Raw genomic sequence first — 21081 nt, forward strand, 5'->3', positions numbered from 1 at the left:
GTCGTAAAGGTTTTTTATAAAAAAATCCTTAGCGCCGAATGTAGAAAGAATCGTCATGCTCGGAGAAAATGTAACCAGAGGACTTTTAGGAGTCTGATCACTTCTGATGTAGCTTATAACTACAGTAGAACCCGCTTAAGACGATTCTGAGGGGACCTAGCAAAATACGCGTCTTAAACGGGAAATCGTATTAAACGTGAAATAAAAACTAGTATTATTTCATGTACAAACACCGCAGCGGTGATAATGAGCGAATGATATCTAAGTGTACAGGTTCACACGCGATTAAATAATCTAGATTAGGTACACTAACAATAGGCTCAAGTCGTGGAGTAACTAACTGCAAATAAAAATCTGGGAGCGATAGCTTGCACTCCGTGGTCCATAACCGTCAAGCAGATGGCATAGCATTCTCACGCCGACAAGGACCCGACAAAAGATATTAAAGACAAAACACAAAACCTAAGGTAGGTCATAAACACATAAAAAAATGTTGACTAACGGCGTATTGCATAACAATACTACCGTACGATGGTTATGACAATAACACAAACGGGCAGATAGTTCGTAACGGGAATTTTAGATGGCGTATTAAGCGGGACGCGAGTCGTATTAACCGTGAAAAAATGTATGAAAATAGGCCTAAAATTGCAGGGACCGGCGTAACATGGCGTATTATGCGGGAAATCGTTTTAAACGTGATCGTATTAACCGGGTTCTACTGTACTGGAATATGACTGTGCCAGGGTCTTCCACTTTCCAATGGAATGTTTTGTAGATATGATCACTTTGAAGGGACATCTCAGCTACTCGACATGGTACGAGTAAGGTCAGCGCCTGAACCTCGAGCATCACCGGGCAGCACAAGAATTCAACAGAAGTTGTTAGAATGTTTCACGTGCTCTCATTTCCATGCCAGGGGCTAACGATCCATGAAAGCGAGACTGCTTCACCACTTGCAGAGCACTCGCCTCAGGCCAGTGCTTCAAGGCTCAGTATTGTGGTACAGGATATCGATATTGTTGTGTGTATCAGTATTGTGTCGACGATGATATCGATGTTAACTTATGAATGAATAATGGTAACGGAATGGGATAGCATTTGCTGCGCTATTTTCAACGTCAAAATCGTTACTGTTTTCAAGCAAGGGAAATTTTGTTTATTTCATAGAGCCTCCCCAATCAAGTTAAGGAAGTTATTCCTAGAGCATATAATTGATTACCTCGAGGTAAAGTTATACTAGGGAATAGTAATCGTTATACAAAATGTTTACGTTTATGTTTGTTGTTATACTGGCGTGAAGTGGCGCAGAATAGGGCAGAATGGCGCTCTCTTGTGTCAGAGGCCAAGATCCTCTTTGGGTCACTGAGCCAGTGATGTATGTATGTATGTATGTATACAAAATGTTTAGTCCTCCATCAATTAGCGCACGTTTGGTGTGAGCACGAGTGGCGGGAGGTCAGGCGGGGCCGAGTCGACAAATAGAGAAAAACATGCTTATATCGACCGGTGATGGCGAGCCGAGGTGATGTGGGTGATGGCTAAATATACAAGTAGAGAACACCGGAGTAGGTATAAGGAAAATTTTGTTTGTGGAAATAGATAATGGCTGGTAAAATCAACTGAAAAAATTTCACGATTATCTAGTTAGAGATGATGACTGATGAAGAGATGAGCTTATGAATACCAAGAAAAACAAATACGCAACGAAAAGTACCTAAAAGTTGGCACTATTTTGTGAGCCTATCCACAAAGTAATCCTAAAAGACATAAATAGGTAGTGTTGTTACTAACACGAGTAGTTTACAAAAGCATCTAAATGAAAATTTATAAAATATTGCAGAGAAATTTCCCAGTAATTTTATTTGCTTGGTTTCATCCGCATTAAAAATGAGATTCACCGCGGCGGAGTGCAACATAACTTGATTAAGTCTGCAATTCTGCATCGACCGCCACTCACTCTATCGCATCGTATAAAATCAGGCGAGGAGAAATGAACGCGTCAAATTATAGTACACGTCACACCCGATCTTGTATTATTGACGTTGCGTTTACGCAGTGTTTTGTGAGTTGGGTGGCATTGAATCTTAAACGCTTACTAGAGTTAAGCCACGAAAAGCCTGCAGCGATTTTGATAGCCCTCGCAGTATCAGTGTTATTTATAAGTCATGATTTCATAGAAATTTGACGTTTATATAATACTTGCACTGCGTGGCCTATCAAATCCGCTGCAGACTTTTCTTGGTCTGACTATATACGGTCGGATATAAGGTTTTTGACCAATGTGACGTTGCTAATTTTCGACCGTGTGACTAAGGTCAGGGTGACATTGGACCCTCGGAAGTTTGGTTGGTCAGTGGTCATGGTCACAGTGTATAAGTCGCTATATGAAATTGCATGAACAATCTTTTATTCGAGATTCGACATGATGACATTAATGGCCATCAATAAATCATCATTTTGATCTAATAGCAGTCGACCCACGAAAATTGGATAGGATGACATGTTGAGAGTACATACATCAATACACCCTTTCATAATTTATTCATGTATTCTAGCTATGTTATTGAAGCGAGACCCACACGGTCCAGTTATCCAAATCTCTATACCTCACGATCCGCGACTGTTGCGCCATTCAGGGTCCTAGCTAAATTGGTTGTTCGATACTTACGCTATAGAATTTCCAATTTAGCAAGAACCCTAAATGGCATAACAATCCCGTGTGGTGGCTGTACGGTAGCTAGACGTACAGAATAGCCGACCCGTAGTGTCAATACGCCGGATAGCTAGGTATACGATTAGGTAAGCCATGTCATAGCCGGCTGCATTCGGCCGATCCAATATAAGCTCGGTCTGTGCACTCCCAATGGCTACCTAGAATATACGATTCCATTTTGCGCTATCGAACTCGAGAATTATTGGGTTGAGAACTGAGAGATGAGATAAAATAGATTAAAAGTTAGATTCTGTCTTAAATTTCAACTTGGTAACATTTAACTGATTTAACCAATGAATGATGGCACAATTGTTTAACTGTGGTACCAGTATTACACTATAGACATAAACAGTGTAACATAAATTTGAATACTTAAGGACTCTCTATGGTTCCCAAGAGGCTCGGCCTAGTTGCCTAACTAGGCCTGGGGACCACCGTAATTTTTTTCATGTAAGGTGCAATTTTGACTGCATCTTAATGTTTTTTGCCTCAATAAACCTTTTAGATTTTTGTAGAGAGTGCTCGTCACTCTCCTAGTAGGGATGTCATGTTTACACTTACATCATTAGCAATGGTGACAGGGTATCTTATCTTATTGTTTTCGGGGGCCCTTGCGGATACACTTCGACCCATAGGGATCTTTTGTGCAATTACCCCACAGGGTATCTACTATTGGACCCTATTTTGAGCCCTAGTACGTTTATCTTGCTACGAACAAAATTAAGCATTCACCGATTTTTAAACAAGGCCATATTTTAATGGTAATATCCTGAAAGTAACCAAAACTCAGAGATATTAATCCTCAAATAATTCTAATTTATAATATCGACATCGATAAAGGCGTGTCGCATCACTAGCCGGCTGATTCGTACCCGGTATACCCCGACATATCTCTAGTGTAGTGCATGCCTGTTAAACCTACTAACCACTGCGGTGGACGCATGCGCGCTGGGGGTGCGCAGACCTACGCGATACTAGAGCTGACAAGATTTATGTCGATGAATAAGTACTTACAGTTAGATGATTCAGTGAATATTGAGTGCTGTAGCTTACCTGTAACAAAAAACGTTCATTCTTAATGGTGGACTTAAAAACATATATGTTAAGCGACTAATTATCGAAAAAAAAGTTTACTCCTCACCAAAGTGTATCTAATGCTATGACGACAAGTTTTATTCTGACGACTTCAAAATGATTTCGAATCATACCATTGCAAGTTATCTCAGGAAGTCATATTTCAACAGCTGCCTACACCTCAAGATTGTAATCACAGCATACTGATTTACCGAAAGACAACTATTTCATAGTTCTAAGGTACAGGTTCATACGAAAAGAGCATTGACAATAAAATCAACCTGCCAGATCTATCGTTTCGCAGGACATTCCACTTGGCTCGGAGTCGCACTCTACACTGCACCCGTATGCGACCACTCTAGATTGCAATCATACGTTGATATAACGACTGTATATTATTGAGAGCGCGTAAAATGACAGATATATTGCCACTGTTCTACTAATTCTACCGACACAAAGATACTCGAACATGACGGGTCTATCGTTTCGCTAGGCACGTGACTCGTAGCGACTTGGCTCGGAGTCACACTACAACCGAGTGCGACCACTCGAGATAGCAATCATACGTTGATATAGCGACTGTACATTATTGGGAGCCTGTAGAGTAACGGACGCATCACCACTGTTCTACTCTCTTTCTAACAACACAAAGGTACATTAACATTATGACGGGTCTATCGCTTCCCTAGGTATGCAACTCGTAGCAACTTGGCTCGGAGTCACACTCCACACCCGAGTGCGACCACTCGAGATAGCAATCATACGTTGATATAGCGACCGTATATTATTGGGACGGCGTAGGCAGAGTGCTGTCACTCTACCTTCACATCACCATGTGTCTACACACTGTGATGTGATGATGTGATGAGTACATCGCTTCGGTAGACATGCAGCTCGTAGCAACTTGGCTCGGAGTCACACTACACTACACCCGAGTGCGACCACTCGAGATAGTAATCATAAGTTGATAATAGTGACTGTACTCGTATATTATTGGGACGGTTAAGTGACAGGGACACCGCCACTGGTGTCTGTACTCTCGCGTCGATAACACTGAAATCCGGGTCTGGCCATACGGTGACGTATCCGTGCAATCAGTAATCACTCTAGATTGCAATCAATATTGACGTGATTTTGATTGATAACATATAATAGGAAAGTTACCACCATTATTGGCACGAATGAAGCCGAACTCTCGGAGTTATTGCGCTGGATCGAGGATGTCAGCGCAGAATATGGACTTCTCATCAATCGGAGCAAGACCAAACTTTGTTTGTAGACCGAGCGGACCAGATGCAGAGGACTTACGAACTGCGTGATCTGGATGCGGTGCCTGCACACAAATTCCTGAATTTGTTTACCTGGGGTCACTAGTTTGTAATAACGGGGACTGCGATAAGGAAGTGATCAGGCGTGGGCAAATGGCCAAATCAGCTGTCAATCGGCTGGGGAAAATAGGGAAAAACAGAAACATCAAGCACAACACAAAAGGTTGATGATCGGTGGCCAGGTTGAGGGCAGAAGAGGCAGAGGCAGAATACCCACACGCTGGTTTGATGCCATTGAGGCAGTCACACGCGTCAAGTTCCAGGGCTCTATGCGGAAGGCAGAAGATCGGCCAGGTTGGAGAGCAATCCCAGAAAAAGCGACTTATGGCGGTCACAACTCTCAGTCATGAAGTTACGACGAAGACGAATAGGGAAGTTAGTACAGTTTATATTTATCGCGCATGTGACATTTAATATGTACTTATGTTATGCTTTCAATCAGAAATTTTAAACCAAAAAGGTTAATATGCTCCGCATAAAGATCCGAGTCTCCTTTAGAAAATTCTTTAGCAGCGTTTGATCGAAATAGAACGATATACCACAAATTTCATTATTACTACCAAAGGAATTTCTAAAGGATGTGTCCACTGTATCGACAAAAGCTAATTTAGAAAGGCATTGTCCGGTGATACAGCGTGTGTGTAGTAGCGGCCGATAACCACGGCGTGATTAGGGTGTGACAGCACGCTTGAACCTATTAAGATATTACTGCGCTAGTTCGATTATAGGATCCTAACAATATAAATATACTTAATGAAAATAGAGGCATTATTTTGTAGCTAAACTACAGTTTCATAAAAGTACCCTCACCACCGCGACAGTTGTCGCGTCTCCACAACCCATGGTAAAGATTACAGGCCAAGTCTTAACTGTGAATTTTGAGATTTATACAGAATTTAGCAAATTTTCGTAACAAATAGGGATCTGGTGTAATGTGATATAATGTATAGCCATTGGAAAGTACCGGACACCGAAATCATAGCAAGATTAAATCTTCCAACAGTGTTATTTTTAATGCATTGAATGGCACAGTATATTCCGTGCCACAGTCATTTGTTACATCGCCGATCGATCACTTCAGACAGTAACCGGAATCGATTCACCCCACAAATCGCTGAAAGCTTGCTGGTAAAAGAGCACCGAAATTCCGGGAATGTCCATATTGCCAATCAAGCCACTTTGCCCGTCAAATGTCAGTTCTGTTGCAATCACCCCTTTTAGGTAGGTACGTAGGATACATATTGCCTTTTAAAAGGATTTATTTGTCAAACAAAACTATTGGTTGGTTCCTCTGACCTGTGACTCTCTGTTTGATGAAAAATCATTTAAAAATAAAACATTGAGATAAACTATGTAGTTTTTTTATGATTACACTACAAAATTGTTTGGAGGATGTATTGATTGTATTGTAGCGTAAATAATTTGATTTTCGTTTCTTGTCACATGAGAACCAACATGAAACCCGCTAGGAATGTTGTTATTGGAAGTACAGAATGGCACTGAAATCAGTACCTTAATCGCACCTAAACACCTAATGTGACGGATTAAGACTACTAAAAATTACGCTACTATAATTCGCATATTGCGTGTCTCTGAACTAGCTATTCGATATGTCGTCTGTTCATCACTATTTGACGAGTCGAGCTTGGCTGTACGCTACGTCAGCTAATCACCAGGAAACTTTGCGCCCCCACCTTACAGGCGGCGGCGGCTTATCGATACAATCGCAATGAATAAATTGCGAGAATATTAACTTCGCTAGAGATGGGGTACAGACAATAATCAATGATGAAGTGGTGAGGTACGTATATCCGCTTTTCAGCTTGACTATCAGAGTGACCACATCTGAGGGCCTACAGCGAACCACGTTATACGTGTTGCCTCCCTGTCATATTTACGTACGAATTTACAAGTGCGACAGAGAGGCAACAACGTCGTTCGCTACCGCGATGTGGTAATTGTTTCGATAATCATCAAGGCCAATAAAAGCGGTGACAATTAACACAGACAGAACAAGTAAAAATTTCCACCAGTTCCAGTGTAAGGCAGCAGTTAAAAAATTAAAATGAACAACGCCGATGTAGCAGCCTTCAGTTGCCCACTACTTATTCCGTAGCTGGGCTAGAGCTAACAGACGCTTTTTCATCCATAAGCGGCTGCCAATCCACCTGCCATCACTCTGCCTGGCAACTGTCTCGCCCAATTCCATTATGGTTGGTAATGACGTCACCCACGTCTTGCACCTTAAGAAAAAGTATCGATAAGGGTGCAGCACTAGAGGGAGGCAGCAGTTAGCATGCAGGCCGTCAGTGTGGCCGCCGTGAATAATTCCGACGCCCGTTGCCAACTGTGTTGCCTTTAAATAAATTATTTATCCAGCCTTCTTGGGTTTTATCGCGTTGGCGCTGACACTGACGGTTCCGGGGGCGTATTCAGATTTTGACACGAAAGTTTATAGTTTGGTGTCAGGGGTTGCAGCTGAACCGAAAATTTTATACTAATCTAATACAAATTCCATTTAAATATAAATATCAGTGCGGTGCTACCTTGCGGTAGCAATTTAGACGGTAACAACTTTTGTCCACGAGACAGTTGTATTGTTTATCAAAAGTTCAGTTAATTTGATTTTTTATGCATTAGGGACCAGATATTTAAAAATCTTTGTAGCTATTGTAAAAGTACTGATATTATAATCAAGATGCCATTAGCATGGTTACAACGTATTTCCTTTCGAACGAGCAACTAGTTCCACCGTTCAAATATAAGAGTAGGTACTGTAGATAATGCCGGCACGTAAGCCTTAGAGACTATGCATCTACCTTACATTAAGCTCGCTATTTCCATATACAAAACTTAGGCGCGGTTGAACTTTTCACTTGCAACTTTTAAACACTGCATATTGGCAAGCTCTTCATCAAGAGCTTGCTCGTCTCGTCGATTTACAAACTACTTAGTTGCCTGAAGTGGTTCGAAGTTACTGCCGATCGACTTATAATGTTTACTTTGTTTCTTTATTGCACTTGATTCAGAAAGGAATATAACGAGGAAACTTCGAGCTCACCATTAAATTTGAATTCAGAGTTACATAAGGAAGACGGAAGACCATTAATATGTTCTTTGCAGATACGTCTTCCCTCTGAAGGGTCCACATTCTACAAAATTTTAGACACCCTTATAACATGCCCATTGTATTCTCCTGAGACACATAAGCATTTGTTTTAAATGTTTTTCGATTTGGAACTTTGTTATTCAATAAAAGTTCAAAATAAGTTCTGGAATATAGTACATATCTCAGAAGGGTCTCGGAAGGGTATCAAATCAGTTGTGCGCGTTGTATAATTTGAGCATCATACATTTTGGTGTCGAAATATATTTTATAAAAGGGGCCATATTGTCGCAGTCAATAACACAAGTGAAATTTCCCCCCAGTTTTACGACAGATATGTAAATAACGCAATCAGTGACGTGGACAAGCTCGTCAGCGGGGAATTTTCCGGTTGGCGGAGCGCGGCTTACCCCCGACCCGGTGGCAGAAGCTTAAGCGAATGCTTTTATGGGGTCTCCATTGCTGGACTAACAGTTTTCGTTCTTGCTTCTGCCAGAAATGAAAACATTCAGGAGGTTTGCACTTTCAATTTACAATAGTATTGAAGTCGGTTTCATAAAACAGAAAATTTAAGTTTTTACTTGTTTCGTCACCAAAAATTTGAATAGCATCCAAAGAGTATCACCATGACCATAGTCATTTCTCATTGTCGTTTTCAAATGACCGAGCGTCAGTCATCAGGTTATCACCAAGATCATGATGTCGAGCGTATTTTTCTTTAGACTGTATCCTTTATCCGTTCTTTAAATATTTCAAAGTAGAAGAATCTAACATAAGAACAGTTGTGGACACCTGAATGATATACAGCACTAAGCTGTACGAAGTCGAGTGTACTCTGGAGCGACACCAGCAAGAACAGGAAGTCATAACAGATAAGAGGATTGCTCGCAAAGCTGGTCCGCTTCCCAACTGGAAATATATTGTTAAAGTCAGAAATAGGTCAGCGAGCGATCCATTTGTTCTGTTGATTCTTTGAAGATATTTCCAGTTAAAATGTATTTTTATAAAGAGACGGTTCCAAGTAGTTTCAAGTGATATGATCGTTTTGTTGTTATTGTTACAGCGAAATGGGGGTTACTCTATTTGCATAAGTGGCATTAATGTGGTCAAGTCATAAATCCAGGATGATCAAAATCTAAATCTAGTTTTAGCCACGAACGAAAATATTGCTCTAAATTTTCTACGAATCTCTTCACAAATTAAGGTCAATCAAATCCAAGCCTCATATTTCTGCTTCAGCCAGTCTAAGCCATCGTCCAAAACGAACGGGGAAAAATGGCCCGAAGGTATCCTCGGATGAGTTAAAGCTCTATCCCTAAACCGGTGAAGTGAATTCCAGCCGCAGCGGACTACGGGCCTTATTCAGAAAAGAAAGTTCAATACCAATTCACGCGGAAGGGGTTGGCGAGATGGTGAAAACGATGACAATTGACAATGCTCCAAATTTATGATACACGGATCAACTATAAAGAATTCATCTAAACGGTACTACTGGTTTGTGAATGATGCAAAAGACAGAAGCTTGTGAAGCCTATCATACAGTCTTCCATCCTTGATCATGACATGAACTAAGAGAACGAAAGAGGCTTATAGGTTTCGCGCTTGCACACATAAAGAGAATAGGCGCAGCAAATCAATGCGTTTTTGATATCATTTTGCTACATTAAAAGCACATGCGAGAATCAAGGCCTCTGGTGGACTCCGCAGCGGAAAATGACCCGCATTAAATAAGCCCGACCGCGACCCCTCGTATTTCAACCTGTTCGCTCCTCTCCCGGCTTTATTAACTCGACGAGAAGATATTTTCTATTATGCAAAAAAATTGCTCAAGTTTTTCCTTCAGAAGAAATGTAGCCTCATCGGATACTTTATTCCAAACTTCTTATTTCCGTAGCTTCAAGATGGAAAGATAAAAAGCTAATTTCTTGTCTGTTGAGATGAAAAATTGCGTGGAAATAAGGAAACCTTTTCGGATGAGATTAACTGGGATTTTTCTTGATATATTTTTTTATCTTCGCAGCATCGATAAAACAAACTTGTAAGGAAAATGGTTCCTTCCATCGCATTCCAAATATAATTCGTAATTCGATCCCTTCGGTCTGGCAAATTCGCAAGCCCATACCACCATAACCGAAGTTCATTCCGTTTAGCACATTTCGCATTCCTCGTCTGGCGTCGCGTTTCACACCCCTAATCAACGCCCGCCTCACGTGTACTGTAGACGTTAAAGATATAAACATTTTCTGTTTTATTACAATGGGATAAGGCGCAAAAGGGAAGATGTCGGATGTCGGATGATCATTAAAGAGATAACTTCCAAGCACTCTTGTCATTTACGACATTTCTCCTTTTACGTTTAGTTGGTTTGCCAAGAGAGAGCAGTATCTGCAAGACTGTTCTGACGTTAGGCAGTTTTCCTATCCACAATAATGCTGGCTGAGTTTGTAGCGATGCTACATAATTTCCTATACTAAATACATACTTTTTCATACAACGTGACCTATACAACATTAATGTCGCATTTCCAACAGAATAACATACACCAGAGTATGACACTTATGTAAAACTGTAATGTACCTTCTCAGCTGCAGGTTGATTAGCATATACTGCCTCCTGGCTAACTGGTTTCGAAGAAACAAGTCCAAAGAGTATGCCACTCGAACGGAACTTGTCACCCAGATTGTGTAGAGGTTGTTGAACCAAACCTGGCTTCACGTATATCAAAATGATCCTCGTGATATATCCTAACTGCCCAAGTAGGTCACATCCTAATTTAATTTGTATTTTAGAATCATTTATGAAATTATATAAAAACATAAAAAAGACTTTCGTTGGGTAGTCGTAAGCGTGACAGCCCGGTGACAGCTAAGAATATAGGCGTTTTGTTCAGGCATAAGCAAGGATATATTCCAAAGGAAACAAAGTAGAAACGTACGATAAAAATATAATTATTAGTAATTATTATTAACCACTTAAAATATTACAAGTATTAATGAGCATTGATATTTTTCGAGAACCATTTGATTTAGAAAAGATTTAAGTTGGTTTGACGTTTAATGTGTTGATGTGAATCGAAACGCAACGTGTCCGGTAGGGGAAGATTTCGAACTGTCACTGTCACTACACTTAGACTTGGAATGGGAATATGCTAGGATGTAGATGGTTTCTAATTAAAGATTAAGAGGAATTGCCTCGTCTCCTTCCGCCGCCTGGTCCGGCTGGTGGGAGACCGATTTGTAAAGTGCGTATATCGCTGTGCGTGAATTGTGCGCGTGATTTACTTAGTGCGTCCCGTGTCGCCGATGGACATGAGCACGGTTGGTGATCGTGTTCCCAGGCGCGCTGTTGCGCGTCCCCGATTTTGCTGAGCGTCATGCTGACGCTGCTTCTACGCCGTAGGACGCGGCCTCGACCTGCAGGCCGTGTGTCGGATGGCTATGCTGCCGTCCGACGACTCCAAGGTGTCTTCACGCGGGTCCTTCCCGTGAAACTCCAAGCGCCGCGGCTTGTTCTCGCCTTAGCTTGTCACAGCTGGGGCTCGATGAACGCCCGCCGCTGATCTACGTCGATCTGTCTGCTACGCTAAGTTCCAGGATGAAAGCTACACCCGGTATCCGTGAGTGCACTAGACTTTCGTTTTAGGTTTTGGCCAAAACTCCGCGTCTCGTCCGTCTCGCGACCGTAGATTAAGGTTTACTATGGTGTCACCCCATAACCGCCAACGGTTTATAAAAACCGATTGTATTTTGAGTAGCGCCCGCCCTAAAGCGGAGTGCATTGTAAGTAGTTAGCGAAGTGTATTAAATTGCATGTCATATATTTGGTTTTATCTTTTCAATATCCTACCAAGTTCCCATTAACCAGGTTAGAATAACAAGAGGACCCTTGTACTCCAATAGTCCAATGTTTTACTGCGGATCTTATCCGAGGCATCACTCCCATTAATTATTTAAACATTTTAAAAACCTTATTATTTCTCATACACAACAATATTATTTTTATATAAAACATTATTATTTTTTATACACGACAATGTCACACGCTACTTTTAAATTAATATTTTTTATACACGACAAGTTTGAAAAGGAAACAACTGGGAAAACCGCGAGAAGTTCCAGGCATTCCCTAGAAAGTTGCGATATTTCTCCACTTTTAGCCGCGTTCTACATCGTTGTCAAAAGAGAGCCATGTTTGCAAGATTGCGTATACGCTTACAACGTTTCTTCTACGATGATAGCAGAAGAGTTTGAAGAGGGAATAAACCAGTGAACGCATATATTTAGTATGGAAACCGCCTTTAGGAACATTACCGTTCAAATTCTCGGGCCAAATTAGCACACACACACAATTACGCCTACATTCAAATAGGACGACGCGTTTACAGAGCCTGTAATCAAAGCTGGTAAACAAAATAAGAGTCATCTTTATTACTCTAATGGTACATAGCTAAGTGTAAATGAAATGCATATAATGTCAATAACTACCAATCAGCGACATTAATCCGCTAATAACCTTATTGCTGTACGTACTGGCCGCTTAGAGTTCGCGGTTCATATTTGATTAGAATATGACTTGGACAGGGATAGGTTTATGCCATACAGTGAAGAACCAGTCAAATAATTCACGTATAATAATTTAATGCAGATTAAAAGATAACTAGTTAAAATGTTGTTATGACATGACAGACTAACTCAACATAAGTAAATATATCATTGTTGTATAAATGTATTCCGCTATAATAAGTATTTTGTATATTTTATTATATATCTGTATGGCAGTGCGAAGTCACGTTCAGGTATAGTCTGTCCGTTTTTCTAAGATCAAGTACGCCACAGTAAATGTATGGCGAACTTGATCTTAGAAATCGGACTGGCTATACAGTCTGCAAAATTTACATAGGTACAAGAATCGGGTCAAAAATATTTGAACAGGCGGAGTCACAATAAATCCCCACTTTCAGTTCAGAATATTTTATATGTATATAGCCCGTCAAGCAAGTTTGTCTGTAGAAAAAGGTGCAAAATGAAAATTTTGTATGGGACCACAGCCGTTCGCGCGCTTACATTTTCTGAATTTGCCGCTCTTTTCTGTGTGCATTTGTTAAATTAATTCAGTGAAAGCATGATAGGAAAAATGTATCTACATATAGGAGACCGGGTATGATTATCTCACGGGTTATATCTCATGAATAGAACATATTCTAGATATCTTGCCAGGCATCCACTCAATTTCATGTCTCTCTAATTGGACGCTTTTTTCCATAGTTCTCTGCGAATAGCATCTTGTGGGAATCTGAATGGAAAGTAATGTAAAATGGCAATAACCAAATTTGATTATTAATTTGAAATAACTAGGTAGTTTTTTTATAGCTCCATCTCATGAAATAAAAAAGGAAAATACAAATCTGTAAGAAGTAATTTATTTACAATTATATAGAAAATACCTAAACCAAACACAAGTTAATAAAATAGTCTACTTCATTTGGCATAACACCATCCCTATTATCCTCGCAATTTAAAAAGTCGTATGTTGTTATGAAAGTCGTATGCAGTTGTTACGTTTTAGCTTAGCACGGTAGTATTGAAAACAAATCGTCATGTTTTTTCCAAATTTTACTGAAGTTATCTGTTTACTACAAGTGAAAAGTGATTCCACTGTCCTTGGTATTAACTAAAATAACTTCTGCACCACTTCACGACACATGAATATATTTTTAATTACACAAAACGTTGTTTTTATAAATCAATTTAGCCATTTGTCACTGACTGTCATCTCTGTCGCGTACTGAGATTGCCAAATGAGCAGTTTGTAAGTACCGCCTATCGCGGGGTAGTTTGCGTTGGGTCATAATTGAGCGGACAGAATACTTCCATGTATATCATTTCGCTGGAATAAACTCTCTGCATTTACGCGTGACTTGCGCTGTTCCTCCCTACAGGGGTGTACTGTGGAGGGTATAGGTGTACCGAGAATAGCGCCGCATAATCTTGGCGGCAACAGTGGCCCGCGCCCCTCGGCCGCATTGCCGCCGCGCCTGCGCTCTGGGCGAGTCGGGGAACGAGGTTTGGGACGACACGGGACGGGACTCGACTGACAGACATAAGTCGCTATATGACAATGTTTTAAAGCTCCTTTGAACAACATACTTCATTAAGCTAAAGACTGATTGATAGTCACTGAGGCAGAAAGGATCTAGTTTGGCAAATACGCATCGGAAGACAACCGAGCACGGAAAATCACCAAGATGTTTGGAGATGACTTTGTCCAGCAGTAGGGGAATCTTAGTCTAAGTCGATCAACAAATTACCTCGGTTTTTGTTTTAGTTTATATTATTATCGTTTGTCGTCCCGTCATTGACAGTGGAAACGAATCCGAGCACTACACGCAGGACCCGGGGGTTAAGCGCCCGTAAAAAGGGGGTAGCACGGCAATAACGTCTTGATAGCAATTCCGATTCCTTTGCCACCAGCCCGAGCCAAAACCACTCTTATTACGCAGGGAGGACGGCTATTAATGGTGCATTAGTTGCGGGGTTGTATTTCAACGTTTGCATGACACATCCATTTAAGAGAGAGCTGCCAGTGCGGCGCGTACTTACAATACATACTTAGTTGGCAGGGTAAATGCTAAGGGCGGTGAGTGGCGGGACTGTCGCGGTACTATTTCGTATTTCGAGTAAATGTTGAGGAATTTTTGAACAGGAAACGGACAAATATGAACGGAAATTGTTTGCCAAATAAAATTATAAACAATCCAAATTTGATACGTAAATCAAATTGAGCTCGTAAGCAGAATAGTAGGTATTTCTAAAATAATTTTGGAAAGTTATGTAGTGTACAAAACGAACGAAAGACTGTCCTCCAATGTTGTGAGAATCACCGAGAACTTTTCAAACCAAACCTTTGTAAAGTAATGCATAATTTGAACATAATCTAGCCTCATGATATCAAGCCGGATTTTAAATTAACGAAAACACCTAAAGTACCAGCTGTGCTACTTGTGGTAGGTACATATACGTTGTAACAACTTGTCACCGTGGACTAATGATGCGCGGGTCTCTCTGCGCTGGTGGCACTAAGCTAATGGAGCGAAGTGTGGATATAGCAGCAGATTACTCATGGTTGCCACAGCGTTGTTACTAGCATTAAATTTGTCGATGCTAAAGTAATGCAGAATAATGTTGCTGCAAACTTGAGAGCTGAAGTTGATGGCACTACGCCACCTGACACTACATTACATCAGCTACAAGGTTTGACAATCCAGGTACCACTAAACGTAGGGGTGACCTTATTTCTGATTATTTTATTCCTATAAGAAAAATAAACTCTTATTCCTGCAAATCCATAAAAATTTGCAGGCCCTGTAGAGTGTAGACTGCACCTAAATGTTTTTTGAACAGAGAATCCTTTGAATTTTAAACGCTGACTTCGCATGCCTATAAAATCAGGAACAAATTGAGAAAAAACGTAAACCATTTTCCGGAGAGTAAATCGTTAATCCATTAGCGCAGCCCTTCGTTTCACGCCTTGCATACACTCCATAGACTGGCTCCCGCTAGATCTTACTCGAAAACTCGGGCTCACTATTTATTACAAGTCAATTCGAACGTAGGTACACTGACATGTTATCTAGCTATCGTGCGTCTCGCCCGTGCAAATTCATGTACGGACAAGTACGAGCGAAGTGCACGATAACGAACCATGATTAAAATATCTTTTCACCACACCAGCTCGGAATGGCTTACTTTGCATTTCAAAAACTGATAGCAAAGTTGCATTTTATTCACATGTGAGGCAAAGTAATCAAATGCAAATTTTGAGTTGTTTTCTTATGTTTGCTGGTGGAATTGACTTTTAAATGATTATTTTGGATGATAAATATTTAATAACATTAATTTGGATTTGATTTGGTTTGATTTTGTTTGATATTTTACATTTAATATTTGAGAGAGATTAGTGAAAAATTTTGTGTTTCACTCGGGGGCAAATTTTGTTTAACCCTCGTGCTTTGAAACCCTCGCAACGCTCAAGATTCCGTTTTTTGCTTTTGCTTGGTCGGGTATCAATATTAGCACGAGCGGTTAAACAACAACTTTGCCCCCTTGTAAAACAAATAACTATTCTGATGTCAGTGTACGTTCGATTTAGCCTGAAAGTATAACAACGTGAAAATTGTGTTTATGTTACCGCCCAAAGAAAATTCGGTTTTGATAAACATGGTATAATTATGTTTTTTTTTATCTCGCGAATGTCAACTAATTATTTAAGTTAAATTGAAATAAAAGGATAAACATAGGCTGCATCAAATAAAGGCGTAGATAGCTACTGAACGATCCGCGAATTATTTTAGATTCGTCAAAGTAGGAATTTTATTAAGTGTGCGAATAGTACATATATGCGTCGCCTTATTTTAGTCAGATCTATGACTCTCTATGTTAAATTCATCAACACTAAATTAATCCAGAGGTTCGTCTGATGGCGAACTCGAGTGTTCCATCTTGCGAAAGATAATCTATGCATACGGTTGATATGGCGGCGTAGTGGGGCGTAGGGGGTAGCTTGTTAACTGTATGGAGCAAGTACATTTGAGAATGGACTGCACATACGTCTGTATCGAGGGGTGGGGTAATAGCGGCGTGCGAGGGCAATGATAACGAGAAGGTAGGTAAATTGCTGGTAGCTTGGCAGCGTCGGATTAGTTACGGCATGATGATTTGTATGTGGCGGTATGGTCCACATCTGGCAAACGTGCCTGAACGTTAAAGGCTCGTTTACTGTTTGTTAGAGATTCGTCTACTGTTCACGTGAATTACATGGTACGCCTCACGCGTTGTGTCAGTGTGAAAGCCATGCGGGAACGGCCCACCAGATTTACAACCACCTTAATGGCCTTATACATAAACGCTTTGCAACGCCTCATGCGCTACGACGTAGCTTGTAGCAGTTTTCCCCGCATATATCGCTAATGCTACATAGAGGCGTAACGACAATATGTTGTGATTAAAGCTGTTATTCTATAAGGCGCTCGAAATATCACAAGCGTGGTACGTCAGAAGTCGGCAAACTTTTGAGAAGAAGAGCCAACTGCAGTAGAAATTCGAGGTCAAAGAGCTGATTTTAAGAACTTAAGAGGCTTAAATTTATGGGCGACTTAACCTCTCGTGTGCCATGATTATTTTTGGTATCGTCTTGGGTCGTCCCATTCGTTTTTCGTCAAGTTCTTAAATTAGTCCTATTCAGCTTTCGTCACTCATTCTACATTCGTAACAATCGGTGGTGGCTTTCAATGTAGAATGAGTGACGAAAGCAGAATAGGACTAATTTAAGAACTTGACGAAAAACGAATGGGACGACCCAAGACGATACCTTATTTTTTCTAATATTTTCCTCGTACGCGGATCCGCGCTCTACGGACGGCTTAAAATGCTGCAATTGTACCTCCAAAGAGCCGCATGCGGCTTGCGAGCCGTGGTTTGCCGACCCCGATAACTTCGCATTCTAAGCTTGAGGTTAGTCACACTGGTTAGAGAGCTTCCGACTCGATAAGCGTCATACACGTACCTTGCTCGAAACAATAAAAGGGGATTTGGCGGAGTCGGCTCCTGTTTACCGAGGGCTTTGTGAGGTTTCTCCTTTTCCGTTGGGCTTATGAGCTCCGTATCGTGTGGGGATATGTACGAGCATCTCAGATGTTTGTAGACGCAGAGCATAGGAAGCAAATAACTGGTCATTAATCTCGTTCGTTTTGTTAACCGATTTTAAAAAGAAGCTTCGTTATTCGACACGGATGTAAGTACGTAATAGATTTCTTATAGTGTGTCATCACGTCATTAAACTTTACTTCTTGAAAATACTTTCAGTAAAACTATTAGCTAATCAAACCTGCATACAAATTTGTATGCAAGGGTGCAAACCTAATAGTTTGGCTGACTGTACTGACATTATTAGAGCTTCCAACATTTTATAGGTGAATGTAAAATACATATGTCATTAATTATGTATGCAAGTTCACATATTTATGCGAAACTGTTGATTCAGATTGTGGCAATCTTTTTAGGCTTCCGAACCCAAAATAGCTAAAACCCCTATAGTTTCGTCATTTATGTCCTATTTTAACTCGAGTTAATTGACTTAACTTATTTATAGTTCCACACGAAATTGTAGAAAACAAATGAGGGCGCCACTTCCTACGTTACTGTCACATTTTTAACGTAAAATGCTTAAACATGGCAACAATTTAGTATGGATTTTTTTCATTTTATTTAAATTCTACTACTTTATGTCGCGCTCTAGGGAATTTAAGTAAATAAAACTTGCACCGTTTCAATAAAACCGGTCCAGTAGCTTTTCAACGTAAACCAAAGCAAAGTCCCGTAATATCAATATTCCAAAAATAATGGCAGCATATTTTCTCGTGTGCCCGTAACAAATGCCACCGACGTTGTCGCGTAGAAACTTGGAGTTTCAGCCGTCGGAACAATCTCGATCACACAACACACAAACAGCGCGAGTGCTCGGATATTACAGACGGTTAGAGCACAGCGCCTCGGCAACCAGAATATATTTATTCTACGAAAAAAATGAACAATGTTTTCATCACAGTTTATTAAAATTGTAAACCCCCCTAGTTTACAATTTTAATAAAGTGTGATGATCTTATTAACATTTTTGTCCATACCTCCCTTATTGTATAAAATACTATGTCTATGCTAAAGGCGAGATTCTACCAGTGTACGGCACTGTGCGGCATTTATTGAATGACTGCATTCAGTACAAAAATGCTTTAGCCACCACTGGTGGAAGCCCGCCTTAACGCCACTACCTCGTTTTGAGATTACAAAGAGACGATTACAATGGTGCAAATAAAAAAAAGCTTCGTGCTAGTCGTGCCCCGTCAAAAAAGAAGGTTTTTTGAACCACCCTAATCAGGCGTGGCTCACTCCGCGATTTCGTCGCTTTGCCACAGGTAGCTAAAACTCCATCCGTTCGATCCCAATTTTGGGGTTTGCCATAAGCCGCGCGTGGCGCTGTCGCCACCTAGCGGCCATATCTGTGCTGATCGTAACAGACGCGTTTTGTTAGAGAGTGAGCCTTCTGTACCTATTACTATTATTTATTCTGTGCCCTAATGTAAAATATGTATATTTATGTGTCGCGAAATCACTGTTCGGGATGATTTACTCGTTCCAGGGCCGAGTGCTCTGTAAGCGGCGACAACAGTTGGTTCGTTGCCGATTCGACGCCGTAAACACGTGACGCGGGCGTGGCAGGAATACCGAGCGAGACCAATTTGACAACTGACAAGTGGGGGTGTGTGAACATGATTACTTCATTTCATTGTGATTACGTGCTTTTTTATGTTGGCGGTGTTTTGTTATTAGATTGTCGGGCAGCGGCAATATAACCAGGTATGGAAATAGTCAGTTATCTCTGCAGTGTACTGTACATCGACCAATCGGGTCGCCGCAGGCCGGACGGCGATCCGTAGCGAGGCAGTCGAGCGTGCCTGTCCTTAGTTCGACTGGTATAACCTAGAGGCAGATTGCACACGGCGATAAGAGACCAAACGAATGAAGTCGACCAGACCTGATGACATTCGACGGCACCCGGTACCTACGCAAGACGACTGGATTCCAAGTCCTAATGCACCTCATTTCAATATGAAATCCAATCACTGACTGTAGATAAGTTTCTAACGCGTTAGCTAGTACAAATTTGCCCTTCAACAAATGAGAATTTGTTATTACTTATAACTTATAACCACGCTATATTAGACTCTTATCTTACCACTATCACGTAGCCATATTTCACGCTCCTAAATAGAAAATGCCGTGTAGTGGCGACCGATTATTTAAAGCTCGGCGCCGGGGACAATATGTTCGCGGGGGGAGGTAAAAATAAACAACGGGGGGGTGTCCCAGCAACGATACAAGTACATGTGGGGTATGCTAAACAAGTGACGAATGCTAATAAGAAACAGACGACAGGGGAGAATTGTAATCACGCATGTGATTCAAGCAAGATATTACAGAAATTAAATGAAAATGCTCGCCGCCCATCAGCTATACTACCAATTTGTGGCTAAATTGGTGTTAATATTTTTTTGAGTAACTGAGGTTGAGGTTAGATTAGGTTACATAAAAACAGTGAACGTTACGAAAAATTCTATTTGAAAAGTAGTCTCCCTATCTGATTTCTTTACAAAAAATCGGTGATACTCATTGCCCAGTATGTCACATATCACATATGTATCTTAGGCCCACTTGCACCATCCCACTATCCCGGGGTTAAGCAGTTAAACCGTAAACCTTGTGTCAAATTGTATTGGTTACCATGGTAACTCCAGGTTTCACCGGTTAACCCCGAATTAGTGGAATGGTGCAGGCGTAATCACACAACACTAAGGCTAGTGTTGTGTGATTACGCCTGCTCTTTCGTCGGTAACACTATTTGATTGCTCGCGGCTACGATTTTGAACGATCGGTTCCTCCACGCATTCCTGACTCAATACTTCACCCTTCACCCGATCGCACTATCGACACCATCCGTAATCATATTAATTCCCCGCAAAAGCCAAACCGCCCCAGTCTCCCCACTTGTGCCAGTCGGCAGGGTGTGAGCCGCCGACAAATAGCACTCCGACCCGAGCATGCGCAGTGCGGGCTGCAGAGCTTGTTGCACAGGGCGCGCGATCGCGATGGCGGGCGACAAAGTCAAAGGGGTTATAGTTGGCGCCCAAACGTGGGACCGTGTCATTGCTTGGGGTAAATGTAAATGGAAAGGAAATAATTTACATTCAGGTTATGATTACTTCAAAATAATGCAATAACGTCAATGGATCCTTAAGTTTTAATAGC

At 41.0% G+C, this 21081-nt stretch overlaps 1 protein-coding gene across 1 annotated transcript in view; it reads right to left on the reverse strand.

Annotated features, from left to right (window-relative positions):
• Positions 1-8942: 8942 nt before the first annotated feature.
• LOC134674227 (uncharacterized) overlaps positions 8943-21081 on the reverse strand; it is a 100807-nt gene continuing 88668 nt past the window's right edge. Inside the window, exon 18 of the mRNA XM_063532286.1 lies at positions 8943-9133. Within this exon, the coding sequence (XP_063388356.1) occupies positions 8943-9133 (191 nt within the window). The remainder of the gene's footprint in view (positions 9134-21081) is intronic.

This window comes from Cydia fagiglandana, chromosome 19 (genome assembly GCF_963556715.1).
Source record: "Cydia fagiglandana chromosome 19, ilCydFagi1.1, whole genome shotgun sequence".
Classification (NCBI taxonomy): Eukaryota; Metazoa; Arthropoda; class Insecta; order Lepidoptera; family Tortricidae; genus Cydia; species Cydia fagiglandana.